A 14,620-nucleotide genomic window follows, 5' to 3' on the forward strand; every position below is an offset into this window, starting at 1 on the left:
TGATCTTAAGTGGAAAATATTTTTTAAAGATTGAAAAATGGGGAATAAAAATAATATACTAATTACTGTTAGTAATACAATGCAATACTGCAATACAAACCTATAAAAAAGGGAAACTTGATAGCACATAATTACGTTTTTCAATTATTGCAGTTTCTTTAAACCTCAAAACATTTATCTCCCATCTAGTTTTCTGCTGCTGGTAACATCTGTTATCTTCATTTAAAAGAAAAAAAAAAGCTCTTTGTGATTACAGAAGACAAAATATTACAGAAAAATTAACACAAAAGGGCAATATTCTGCAAAGACTTAAAAATGTAATAAAATTATATATAGTTTTCTTTACAAGAATATCCAACATAGTTAAAAATTATGTTGTTTAAACAGGCCAATGATATAAACAGTCACGGTATAGAATGGAACAATGAGAATGACCGCCTGCTAGTTTGTCAAATATGCATCAAATTGGCAGATATTAACGGCCCAGCAAAAGTTAGAGATCTGCACCTGAAATGGACAGAAGGCATTGTTAATGAATTTTATGAGCAGGTAGGTATGGAAAGAATTTTTTTTTAAAAATATAACTGGTTGATGATAAATTATAAATTTTGGGGGTACAAAGCATTTACTGTTTGGGGGTTATTCCTTTTGTTACTGCTTTAAATTATTTCTGTTTCTAAAGAATGAATCATGTCAAGTAACTTTATATTAAGCATATTTTTTAATTTCTATTGATTGTGTAAAGAGCTTGAAAAAAATTTCCTACCAATTTTATCTATTTCTTAAGCATTAGTTTATTTTCCTCTTTTGTTTAGAATGATGCTGTTTTAACAAAAATATCAGCTTCTACCTTAGGAAGTTGCCTCCACTTTTACACCTGTCTTACAAATACTTATGCATATGTCTATCTTCACTCATGTGAATAGTAATAGATCTATATTTGTGAGTGAAGTAAAACATTTGCATTAGTGTTTACAGGATCAGGGCTAGAAAGTCTAATGTCCCTGTCATGAGAGCTTCAAAATCATAGTAGTCCCCTACAAGAGAGGGCAATATACAGTCGCATATGCACAGTGGATGTATATGCCTGCCAAATACACACAAAGAAAAAAGCTTGTAAAAAGGCTCCTCCTCCTCTTCCCAGAAACAGATATCTGAAATGGTCTCCGACCAGAGATTGTTCTTTTTAATGGGGCATGGAAAGTGTATAATCTGCTCAAACACACAATAATGTTGCGGGCAATTTCAGTTTATTTTTCAAGTGATGGTCCGAATTGTATTCCACTGAGGGTTACACATGTACAGCATGCGTCTGGAGTCAGAGAATGTTGAAAATAGTATCTGTTGATGCATGCATGCACCCTGACTCACCTAATGCTTCTGTCTGAGGTGATAAAGGGTGGGGCGGACTGACCAAGTTGCCAGTTCCTTCTTACTGCCACATGATCCAGGTTGGAGCCTTCAGTGTTCTCCTCTTTGACGCACTTTTAAAAAGCATAGTTTTATCCATTTTTAACTGTAGTTTTACTACAGTAGAACCTCAGACTTACAAACACCAGAGTTATAAACTAACCAGTTAACCACACATCTCATTTGGAACCGGAAGTATGCAATCAGGGAGCAGTAGAGACCAAAAAAAAAAAAAGAGCAAAACAATACAGTACTGTGTTAATTGTAAGCTACTAAAAAAAAAAAGAGAAAGCAGCATTTTTCTTCTGCATAAAGTTTCAAAGCTGTATTAACTCAGTGTTCACTTGTAAACTTTTGAAAGAACAACCATAATGTTTTGTTCAGAGTTATGAACAACCTCCATTCCTGAGGTGTTTGTAACTCTGAGTTTCTACTGTAGTTTTCTTTTTTTCCTAGTTTTTATAGTTACTAGTTTTAACAGTTAGTTTTAGAGTAGACTTTGGGAATATTTCCCTATCCCTTCTCCCGCATCTCCTCCACAGCAGACTATGCCCAGAACTCCAGGCTTCAAATTCTGTGCCTCTTGCCTGCGATCCTTCTCGGTCAGCGACAACCATCAGCGCTGCCTTTACTGCCTGGGAGAAGCTTACATTGCAGCTAGGAGCAATATGTGCCAGTCCTTCCCCAGCTGTTCCTGAGAAGGCAGAGCACTTTGTCTCCAGAAGTATCTCATGGAGATGGCCATGAGACCACATTCAGATCCAGACTTGGGAATACCCCTCCCTCCATACATCGGCTTGGTTCACTGAGGAGTGTCTCTCTTGCTACAACATCCGACTTCGGTGCTGGGAGCCCCACAGTCCCCAGGGTGGGGCCTAGTCTGGAGATTAGGAAGCACTCCGATAAGCATGGAACTAAGTCTTCTTCCAAGTCCAAGAAATTGGATATTCCCTTTTCCAGGTTGGCCCAAGGGGACAGACCACATTCCAAGTCCCACAGGCATGAGAAGACGACCCATAAACAATGGGATCCAGTGGTTCCAGGTGATGAACCATCAGTATCGCCCTCTCTGGCACCTCACAAGACATGAGAACCTCCCATACCAGGAAAACCTCAGCGCCAGTACCGATGACCAGGAATGAGAGAGTGCCCCTCACATCAGGGAGTTCTGGATCCATGGCTTCACCCCAAGATGTCTACACCTGGCTAGATCTAGAGTCTCCTACTCCATCAGGCCCCTCCACTTCCAAAGAAATCATATCCCCACCACAGGTATCTTGCTCTTCTTGCATGTGCTATATGGTGTTCCATTGGCTCTGACAGTACTGCCATTAGAACAGGAGTCTGCCTTTTCCTCTTCCAGCGAATTGTAAATGGAAGAAGAACCACCTCTATCATACTGCTCCTATGCGCTATCATGAAGTCCGACATATCCATGGGATCAACTACCTCCTCATCCTTTCCAGAACCACTGGTACCCCATGCTATGGAGACCCTGCAATCTCCTGTGGATCCAACTTCTTTTCCATATTGGGAGCCCTGATCCACAAGACAGTTGTCATCTGCTCTCTAGAGATCCATCAAACAGGTGCATGTATCCAATAGCAGAGGAACAATTTTATACCTCAGTCCTGCCAGTTCTGCTGGAGCTGGCTAGATTACTATCTACCTATTGGGTGAGGCTGTGACTGCATCATCCCCTTCCCTACCAGATGACTTCAGGCAATTCCAAGAGATTTTATGGAGAGTTGCTGGGGACTCCAGATCCCATTGGAAGAGATCCAAAACTTCCAGCATAAGCTTCTAGACATTCTTCACACCTCGGGACTGGCAAGAATAGCAATACCAATCAACAAAGCCATCTTAGAGCCAATCATGATAGTGTGGCACACCCCTGCCGCATGTACAGCCATCCCTAAAGGAGCAGAGATGTGCCACTACGTCCCATCCAAAGGATCAGAATTCCTCTTCTCTCATCCAGCTCCAGACTCATTTGTAGTACAGGCTGCTGCACATATTGCTAAACAGAAACACCTCAATCTACACCTGCAGACAAGAAAGGAAAGTGTCTAGACTTTCTGTGAAGAAAAGTCTTCTCTTTCTCCAGTTTACAATTCTGAATAGCCAATTACAAGCATTATTGGCCTAGTACGACTTCCTGAATTACACTAAATTTGAGGAATTCGCTAAAACCTTCCCATGACAAGATCATGCCTGAAAGGAAACTCATAGCTAGAACTGCCCTCCAGTCTGCAGTAAATGCAGCTGATAACTCCTCCAGGGCCATGACTATGGCTATCATGATGTGTGGGGAGTCCTGGCTTCATGCTTCTGGGTTTCCTAGAGAGATCCAGAACACCATTGAGGACCTCTGTTTTGACAAATTCCATTGCTTTAACCAGAAGACAGATGAGTCTTTGCATACACTGAAAGACTCCAGGGCTAACCTTTGCTTGTTTAGCATCTACACTTCTGCCTTGAAACAAAAGTTTACCACCCGTCATCCACCCAGTGATACAGGTCTCCTCAATTTTATCAACAGAGACCTTATGAACCCCCATATAAACAACAAAAGATTCAAAGGTCTTGCTCCCTTGGCCCCCCCCCCCCATGCTGGCTTGCACGTCTCAAACCCAACCACAAATAAAGTGGTATTTTTGACATGAGCTTTAGAGCCACCAACCACCAATCCTAACATCTCGTGACCCTTCCACTCTCTTTGAGGGTCATTTAGCACTCGTTTTTCCACACTCGGAGTCTATAACAACAGACAAATGGGTGCTAAATGTCATCTATATCATCGAGTTTGTAATACTACCTCCTCCAAACCCCTCGCTCCCTTTCAGGGACCACTCTCACAACAATATTCTCATCCAAGCAGTGAACTCCTTATTACAACAGGGAGCAATAGAACACGTTCCTCTACAATATCAAGGAACAGGGTTCTATGCAACTTATTTCCTGATACCCAAGAAAAAAGGTGGTTCAAGACCAATCCTCGATCTCTGCCACCTCCATCGTTTTATCCATAAACTCAAGTTTTGTATGGTCACTTTAGCAGTGATAATACCACCCTTAGAGAAAGGCATGTGGTTCTTGACTCTCAATATGAAAGATGCTTACTTCCACGTAGATATTCACCCTGCCCACAGATGTTTTCTCAGATTTATGGTGGGCAACAACCATTTCCAAAACAGGGTACTTGTCTTTGGATTAGCTACCGCTCCCAGAGTCTTCACCAAAGTATTTTCTGTACTAGCAGCTCACATCAGGTGTTAGTGTTTCCTGGTTTTTCCATACCTCGACAACTGACTCTTGGCTGCCAGGTCCCAACAGGAAACCCATGCATCAACCTCTCTGTTACTCAGCCACCTTTCTTCACTGGGAGTCAGCATTAACATCAAGAAGTGATCCTCAACCCACGCAATCGCTGGACTTCATTGGGGTACCATAAACCATGGCATAAGCATACCTGCCCACAGACAGGTTTCAGGCACTGAATATCATAGAATCATAGGGCTGGAAGGGACCTCGAGAGGTCTTCTAGTCCAATCCCCTGCAGTCAAGGCAGGACTAAGTATTATCTAGACCATCCCTGACAGGTGTTTGTCTAACCTGCTCTTAAAAGTTTCCAATGACAGATTCCAAAACCTCCCTAGGGAGTTTATTCCAGTTTTTTAACTACCCTGACAGGAAGTTTTTCCTAATGTCCAATCTAGATCATCCTGGCTGCAATTTAAGCCCATTGCTTCTTGTCTTATCCTCAGAGGTTAAGAAGAACATTTTTTCTCTCTCCCTCCTTGTAACAACCTTTATGAACTTGAAAACTGTTATCATGTCTCCCCTCAGTTTTCTCTTCCCCAAATTAAACAAACCTAATGTTTTCAATCTTCCCTCATAGATCATGTTTTCTAGACCTTTTCTCTTCTCTGGACTTTCTCCAATTGTTCACATGTTTCCTGAAATGTGGCATCCAGAATTGGACACAATACTCCAGCTGAGGCCTAATCAGCGTGGAGTAGAACAGAAGAATTACTTCTTGTGTCTTGTTTACAACACTCCTGATAATACATCCCAGAATGATGTTTGCTTTTTTTGCAACAGTGTTGTACTGTTGACTCATATTTAGCTTGTGGTCCACTATGACCCCCAGATCCCTTTACACAGTACTCCTTCCTAGGCAGTCATTTCCCATTTTGTATGTGTGCAACTGATTGTTCCTTCCTAAGTGGAGTACTTTGCAATTGTCCTTATTGAATTTCATTCTGTTTACTTCAGACCATTTCTCCAGATCATTTGGAATTTTAATCCTATCTGCCAAAGCACTTGCAACCCCTCCCAGTTGGTATTGCCCTCAAACTTTATAAATGTACTCTCTATGCCATTATCTAAATCACTGGTGAAAATATTGAACACAGCCAGACCCAGAACTGATCTCTGCAGGACCCCACTTATTATGCCCTTCCAGCATGACTGTGAACCACTGATAACTACTCTTTGGGAATGGTTTTCCAACCAGTTATGCACCCTCCTTATAGTAGCTCCATCTAGGTTGCATTTCCCTAGTTTGTTTATGAGAAGGTCATGCAAGACAGTATCAAAAGCTTTACTAAAGTAAGATATACCAAATTACCATTTCCTCCCTAACCACATGGCTTGTTATCCTGTCAAATAAAGCTATTAGGTTGGCTTGACATAATTTGTTCTTGATAAATCCATGCTGACTGTTACTTATCACCTTATTATCTTCTAGGTGTCTGCAAATTGATTGCTTAATTATTTGCTCCATTATTTTTCTGGGTACCGAAGTCAAGCTGACAAGTCTGTAATTCCCCGGGTTGTCCTTATTTCCCTTTTTATAGATTGTCACTATATTTCCCCTTTTCCAGTCTTCTGGAATCTCTCTCGTCTTCCATGACTTTTCAAAGATAATCACTAATGGCTCAAATATCTTCTCAGTCAGCTCCTTGAGTATTCTAGGATGCATTTCATCAGGCCCTGGTGAGTTGAAGACATCTAACTTGTCTAAGTCATTTTTAACTAGTTTTTTCCCTATTTTAGCCTCTGTTCCTACCTCATTTTCACTGGCATTCATTATGTTAGACTGCCAATCACCACCAACCTTCTTGGTGAAAACCGAAATAAAGAAGTTATTAAGCACCTCTGCCATTTCCACATTTTCTGTTATTGTTTTCCCCCACTCATTGAGTAATGGTCCTACCCTGCCCTTGGTCTTCCTCTTGCTTCTAATGTATTTGTAGAATGTTTTCTTGTTACCCTTTATGTCTCTAGCTAGTTTGATCTCGTTTTGTGCCTTGGCGTTTCTAATTTTGTCCCTATATGCTCGTGGTGTTTGTTTATATTCATCCTTTGTAATTTGACCTAGTTTCCACTTTTTGTAAGACTCTTTTTTGATTTTTAGATTATTGAAGATCTCCTGGTTGAGCCAGGGTGGTCTCCCGCCATACTTCCTATCTTTCTTATGCATTGGGATAGTTTGCTTTTGTGCCCTTAATGTCTCTTTGAAAAACTGCCAACTGTCTTCAATTGTTTTTCTCCTTAGACTTGCTTCCTGTGGGATCTTACCTACCAACTCCCTGAGTTTGCTAAAGTTTGCCTTCTTGAAATCCATTTTCTTTATTTTGCTGTTCTCCCTCCTACCAGTCCTTAGAGTCATGAACTCTAACATTTCATGATCACTTTCACCCAAGCAGTCTTCCACTTTAAAATTCTCAACCAGTTCCTCCCTATTTGTCAAAATCAAATCTAAAACAACCTCTCCCCTCATCTTCACATCCTCCTCCAAGTTAGGTTCTGCTTGTCAGTCACCCTCTGTGGAGTACAATGGGGATCATCACTCGAAGAAAAGGAGGTTCCTTACCAGTAACTGGAGATTATTTGGGGCGTGTGGCCCCTATCTGTATTCCACTTTCCACCCTCCTTCCCCTCTGCTTTGGTCGGATCTGTCAAATTCACAGTGGAAAGGAACTGGAGACTTAGTTGGATTGCTCTTCACTTATCGCCTCAGATAGAAGCACAAGATGAGCCAGGGCACATACATGGACCAATGGACACTTATTTCAAAATTCTCCGACCCCAGGCACATGGTGCGCATATGTAACCCTCAGTGGAACACAGAGAAGGAACATGCATCTCAAAGAACCTCCAGTTACAGGAAAGTAACCTCCTCTTCTCTGATTTCACTCTGAAGTCCACCATTTACCTGTGCATCATCAACACCTCTTCAGGACCTGAGCTCTCATCATCAAATGGAAAGCAAGTATGCTCTGTGTTCAGCACTTCATCTGAGTTAGATGGTAACTCTGCATCATCTTTGCATCAGACTGCACTTCTTCCCTTTCAGATTTTAATCACATATCTGGAGATGTTTTCTTGAACAGCTCTGGTGAAGCTATCTGGTACTTGAACCATTCCCCTTGCACTAAAGTCTATAATTTTCACCTGGTGCTCTGCTATATCAAAGCAAAGAGCTCAAAGGGCTTCTTCAGCACCTGTTCTCCAGTGGTTCCTGACATTCTCTAGGTAATTGTCTGGTTTGGGGCAAATGTTCAGCTAATCCACTCCTACGAAGCAAGTAGTAGGACCTGGAGCTGCTTTTTAATTTTTTCTTTTCTTTTGAATTCTTACTCTTGCTTATAAAGAGTGAAGGAAGGACATCAGCATTCAACTGATGAATGATGAGTCTCAAGCTTCGGTTCACCTGTAGATCTGCCTTACTGATAAAAGTTTTTAGAAGAGCAGATGATGTGGGATTCAATTCATTTATTATCTATTAAGTCATTAGGAGTTTTATCATTGGCTTTGGTGGGAGTAGCATTGAGGCCTTAAGGAGCTAATTCAATGCCTGGCATGGAATCTGAATATTTTGTTGTCTTTTATCCAGGAAAAATTCTATCAGCTGTTAAATATCATGCAGTTGCAACACAAAAGAAGAGTGGCCTTTCTTATAACCTAGCACTTGAGGAATCCCCCTATGAATTTGTGGGCTCAACCAGCTTGAGCTTGGAGGTTTGGCTACCTTTATTAAGTAACCAGAAATCAGATGGTAATCCCTTGAATCCTATGATGAATATGGGTGGAAAGCCCTTCAGTTTTGCCTCATCATAATAAGTATGAACAGAAGCTGGATGAAATGGACATGAAATCTTAATTAGCAGAAGTTCTAAACATGAACATAGAGAACTACTACAAAGTTGTAGCCAACTGTATTTATAATCTCTGGAGTAACATACTTTCTGCTGTTGACCAATTTCTAGAGGCTAACAAGTAGACCTTTTAATCCATAGTCCAAAAAGAAATTGAGCTGGTGAAACATGTACTTACAGCCACATATATTATATTTCAAACTTCAATTCAACAGGTGTTTCATTAACATCAGTGATAGTATTGCAGAAGCTGCACACCTGGGACCCCTCCCAAAAATACAGAGAAAATTGCTGGATTTTGTCTCTGAGTTCTGCTTGTTTAGCAACAACATAGATTGACACACAGGTTGCAAAACTACAAAAATCGGCAGGGTTTTTGGACAGGAATAGCATTGAACAGAAGTTAAAGACCCTGTTGGCTAGTTTGTGCCATTAGGCACAGTCCTGTGTACAAAAACAATGCTGTTTCAAAAAAGAGCCACGGAAAGAAACTGTGCCTTAGAGTTACATGTTTGCCTCTTTGTGGATTGTTCTTTTCTTCAAATTGCAAAATTACAAGAATCTTTTCTTATGCAGAGTCACAATTCTTTTCCTTCTCTCCCCTGCTTCTCTCCTGGGAGGAAATAATTTAGTATTATGTTGTATCAGTAGCAGATTATCTTCCCCTTTCCTACAGACATGAGCTAAGCAATTGGAGTCAAAGATGTGCTCACCTGTACAAGGGGAGAAATAATGACCTCACAGAGCCACACAGGAAAGTGAGGGGAGAATTTACTCCCCTTTATTCTCGGGCATGATAGTGCCCAAATGGACCAGTATCTCTCCCTATTTATTAAGTCATCTTAGATAAAGAGCACAAAGAGTAGCTTTTCAAAAAATAATTTCTCTTTTTAAGAAAAAGAGACACCATCAGCTCAATGTCTAGTCAGTTTTTAAAACTTTAAAAGTAATGTTGAATTTCTAAAATTTTCAGGGTGATGAAGAAGCAAGCCTTGGATTACCTATTAGCCCCTTCATGGACCGTTCTTCTCCTCAACTTGCAAAATTACAAGAATCTTTTATTACTCACATAGTTGGCCCCCTTTGTAATTCCTGTGATGCAGCTGGCTTGCTTCCAGGCCGATGGCTTGATGCAGAGGAGGATGATATAGAAAGTGCTGAAGATGAAAATGGAGAAGAAATGGAGAGTGAAGATGAAGAAATAGAAGATGATTTTGGTCAAAGTAAGATAAGATGCACTTAGGGGTTTTTAATGGATTTGGATTTGGCAATATTTGGTTGAACTTATACATTATAATAATTATGTATTTTTGCCCTTTCACTTTGGCTACTTGTATGTAAGCAGGAATAATTATCTCCTGCAATTAATTTTGAATTAAAATTAGAAAGAGTTTTACAACCTGAGATAGAAGTTAGTCAGTTCTTCCAATTTCCTTAGGGACTTGATATTAAAGATAGAATGTCAATATTTGCTGTGATGAAGCATCCATTTCTTACTTGCTATGTTGAGTTCAAACCTACACCTGGTTTACAGAGTAGCATGTGGGTTTAATAAACAGAGAATATAATTACCCTATATTTGATTGTGGCTAGCATGTGAAAAAAGTATGTTTGTAATTTTACAGAACTACAAAGAAAAAAAGGCAGAAGGCGAATATTTTGCCAGCTAATGCACCATCTGAGTGAAAATCACAAAATATGGAAGAATGTGATTGAAGAAGAAGAAAAAAATAAAGCTGAAGGGAGTAAACTGCAGCCAGATAACTCATCCTTACCTCAAACAGATGAAATTCAGGTTATTGAGGAAGCAGATGAAGAAGAGGAACGACAGCTAGGAGAGGAGAAATCATGTTGAGAAGATTTCAGACTGGTGTACAATACAATAGCAGAAAGCATATATTCAGTTTTCACTGTGCTGACTATGGACTAACACAGTTAACATGCAGTTGAAAGGCCTTAATACTGTGAGAGGATTCTTGCTGCTCTAGCAGAATCCCACTCCTATGCACTTTCACCACATGGAATATAAAACTTTATTCAAAGATTGAATATCGTATACCATGATGCAAAGTTCTCCCTGCCCTTCTTGGTGTACAAATACCTTGATATAATGCTGCCTTGCTGAATTCAGAGCTCTTATTTTCCATGAGGTACCTCCAGTTCTAAAAAAATTCAGTGACTTCATTTACCAAAGTGGCCAGAACTTTTTGCGTATGCGGAAATGTTGGGTAGATCCTAATAATATTTTGAGATTTGTACTTCATGTTATTTTTGAACATGAATATAAAAAGGAAGTCTGTGCCTGTATGAAAACCAATATTAATGTTGCAGTACAAACCTGATTGGGGGCCTTTACTCAGTGCAATGGTTTACCTAATACAGTTATCTCAGATTGGTTTAACCATTTGATGACTGTGAAACAAAAGCTAAATACTAATTTTTGTGGTTTAAAAAAATCCCAGGTGCATCTGTTTCTGATGCTTTTTACTGTTGTGCAAAATATGCCGTTTTTATTTTTGCTGAAAATATTCAGGTTTGCAATGGGTATTCATGACAGTTGTTGAATACAAGGCTCTCATTATATATTGCCTTGCTGTTCTGTGGTAGAACATTTTAAAAACTGTTCAATTATTTTAATTATGAAGGGATTTTATTTTAGTCAGTAATGCTATATGTTCCACTCTTACTCAGGATTCATGTTAAAAAAACATGTTAATTTACCACACAGCAGATTTTATATAATTTAAAATCCTGCACCAATGTTAGATGTTAATTTTTTGAGGAAAATAAGATCATAATTCATTTATTCTTTGTATGTAAAACTTCAGGAGAATTAAAGTTTCGCGTTTTTTTTTAAAAGCTATTGTTTCAAAATGGCAAGTGTTCCCTGCCCCTATAAATCATGCATAGATACATACCACAAAACATAGTGTAAACCACTCATGCTAGAGATAAACAACTTAAAAACTTTTTACTACTGTTTTGAAAGAACATGCATACATTGAATAAAGAATGTATTACAGTGTTGTCATTGGAAAGTCACCATCTCTATATGTCCCATATTTTAGTGCACTTTAATCTTTCATTTTCCATAATACACACATCATATATTTCCTTTAATCAGATGTACATCCTGGCCAGTACATATAGAATGCAGAACATGACTACTGTGTATTTGTAATACCCCACAGCAGTGTAAATACAGTTACTGTATTACAGAATACATAGGGGTTTAGGTTTTTAAGTGAGAAGTCTAAACATTTCACAGAAGTTATCAGGACAAGTATCATTGTGAGGATAATTGCAAAGAAACTGCATAAACTAGTTAGGCTGCAAATATGTAATTTTCTTATGCAAACAGTAAACTACACTAATTTTAAATGAGTACCTTTTAATACCAAACAAGTCTTTACATTCTGCACAGTTAATAAATCCAGACATTTGTTTTTGTTAATCTTGCAGACTGTATCTAAATTTATCTGTGTTTATACCTTCATCTCAATTGGGTAAAAAAATGTAATCTTCTTAAGATAAACTTAGTGTAAACCATTATGTTATACATTACATTGTTATGATTTTTAATCTAATTTTGTACAATTGGCCAATCTAAATTACTAGAAATGGGAGCTCTGAGTTGTTTTTGTCTCAGACACTTGTGTTATTTATTATAGAGAGCCAGTGCCAAATTCCCCTGCAACTGCCATCATTGCTACCACCACATCTTTTGTAACGCCTAAGCAGTGTTCCCACCAAATATTTCTACTGGTAATAAAATTTAGAAAATGTAAGTTGACTGTGCATTTACATTGTACATTCTGTTCATAGATTTTCCCCCCATAAAATTTGATTACTGTAGCAATTATGCTTCACTTGCATTATGCTTTATTAATTACTCACTATCTGGTGTATTCAGCATATACATGTGCATTTAAGAATGAACACTGTCTGCCTCACATAATATTTAATTTCAGTTTTGTTTTACCTGATAAAGTGGTGAGAAATGCTTTAGCATGAATGTAATATTTTAATTTGTAACTTTCCTTTTAACTTCTCTAAATTAAGACCTTTATTAACAGAATACTAGAAAGATATTATAATAGGGTAAGAAAAAGTTATGTTTACCTGATACTAAGCATTGGCAACAATTTTCACTGGCAGACTTCTATATAGTTAGAAATGTAGAAGCAGCCTTTAGAGTTAAACATGGAGAGACTTCAGTGCTTGGTAAATTGCACCCCTTTGGTACATGCTCAGATTAAGTCTTTCCAAGCTATACAGACAAGATTAATCATAAAACAAAATAAAACCAACTTGGAATGTGCATGTGTATAATATGTGACTAATCCCAGTCTGAGATCAGGAAACAAATGGAGGTAATGACATCATTACTAAAGGTCAGATCAAGTCATATTTGCAAACATGGCTATAATAAAAAGTGAAGGATGTGGTTTTACTGACCCAACAAAAGGAGGAGTCAGAATACTGGCTATGCTGCCATCAGCAATAATAAATGATTATGTAAGGCAGGCCAGGCTAGTATGAGTATAGCATTCTCACAGTTCATTCCATCCCTCAGCTCCCAGTCCACTTCTGGTGTCAGTTCAAGGCCATCAGTTAATTAAAACCCAGTTACATTTTTATTCATGACCACCAAGAAAGCTGTGCTGCTCTGATACAGTGCAGCTCACAAAACCCAGTACAAAGCACATAATAGCTAGATTCTCATTTGAGAGAATCCTAATTATGAAGTCAGTCCCCACGGGAACTTGGACCAAGGTGGAAGTTAACCACCTTTAGGGAACTATTCAGATTCTTTTTATTTGAGAAAGCATAGATGTAAAACAAACAAACCTTTAAAAATACCAAAAAGACATCAAAATAACTCTCCCCAAATATTTATTTAATCAAACCAGAGTCTCCTCCAACCAGGGAAGAGGAAAGTGCAGATATTTCCATGAAGCGCACTAGGATCCTCACTATGTAAATCTTATTTACCTGAAAATCACTTAGCCACTATAGTGCTGGATGTTGTACAAAACATAAGATAGATAACACTATAAACTGCTCTTCCTGTTTAACAAAGCCTTCATTCTGGACAAATGGGTTATCTCTCGGTTTGAAAACTGGTATTCTAACCAAACAAATTAACAAGACTCTTTCCTGCCAAGTGGTTTCCCATAGTCATTCTCTTCACTGGGTTCTCTCTTTTCCTCATTGCCTGCCTTGCATTATGGATGGAACCAGTCTGTAAATTCTGCTCCCTCTGTGTAGCCGTTTCTTCCTTTGACATCAGGGTATTATGTTGGGGGCATCAGACCTAGTCAAAAACAGCTAGTGGCATCCTCCTTCAAGCTCCCTTTCCACAGCAAAGCTAGACAGATGAGTCCAGGACTTACGATGGCAAGAGCAATGCCGCACTCCTTGAGGTAAGTGCCCATTCAACAAAGCTGCTCCCAGAAATAATTGTTTGCCTGGGTAAAACCCTATCTGAGAAGTTTTATTTATGTTCCTTGCATTCAACCTTCCTTCTTTAAGAAAATGGATATAAAGGAGATCTTACTCTGTCACTTCATCTGAGAAACTGGCAGCCAGGTCCACCAAAAGCAAATAAAAAATTGAGGAAAAATCTTGAGAGAATTGAAACATTTTTTAATTCCTCCTCCAAAGAAGGGGCAATTTCTATTTCTTCCCCTTTGGAAGATGAGAAAGAGGATGTGCCTTCTTGCAGGCATTGCAATCCATAAGGACAAGTTTAGACATATTACTTTAGCCCTTTCCAAAAGAAACATAAAAGGATTCAGGTGGTGATTAGCTGATTCTTCCCTCAATACCATTATTACTACTGTTGGAGTGTTGTCTGGGCCCTGCATATTGGCTCTGCTACTGAAGTAATTTCAGGAGCAGTGCAAGTGTGTCGGGGGGGGGGGGGGGGAAGGATGGTTCATTATCTGCATCCCTCACCAATGCAGGTGGTGTCAGTTAGACCTGGTCTACACTAGGCGTTTAAATCGGTTTTAGGAGCGTAAAAACGATTTAACGCCACA

At 39.1% G+C, this 14,620-nt stretch overlaps 1 protein-coding gene across 2 annotated transcripts in view; it reads left to right on the forward strand.

The window, feature by feature from the left end:
- PDE3B (phosphodiesterase 3B) overlaps nucleotides 1-14,620 on the forward strand; it is a 271,481-nt gene extending 256,861 nt beyond the window's left edge. Inside the window, exons 14-16 of one of the 2 annotated variants that reach the window (XM_039535240.1) lie at nucleotides 388-549; nucleotides 9,550-9,799; nucleotides 10,202-14,620. In XM_039535240.1, the coding sequence (XP_039391174.1) occupies nucleotides 388-549; nucleotides 9,550-9,799; nucleotides 10,202-10,431 (642 nt within the window). In that variant the 3' untranslated portion in view covers nucleotides 10,432-14,620. Of the gene's footprint in view, nucleotides 1-387; nucleotides 550-8,314; nucleotides 8,445-9,549; nucleotides 9,800-10,201 lie in introns of those variants that run through there. The other variant, XM_039535241.1, reaches the window with a different exon arrangement.

Source organism: Mauremys reevesii, linkage group 4, assembly GCF_016161935.1.
Source record: "Mauremys reevesii isolate NIE-2019 linkage group 4, ASM1616193v1, whole genome shotgun sequence".
NCBI classification, from domain to species: Eukaryota; Metazoa; Chordata; order Testudines; family Geoemydidae; genus Mauremys; species Mauremys reevesii.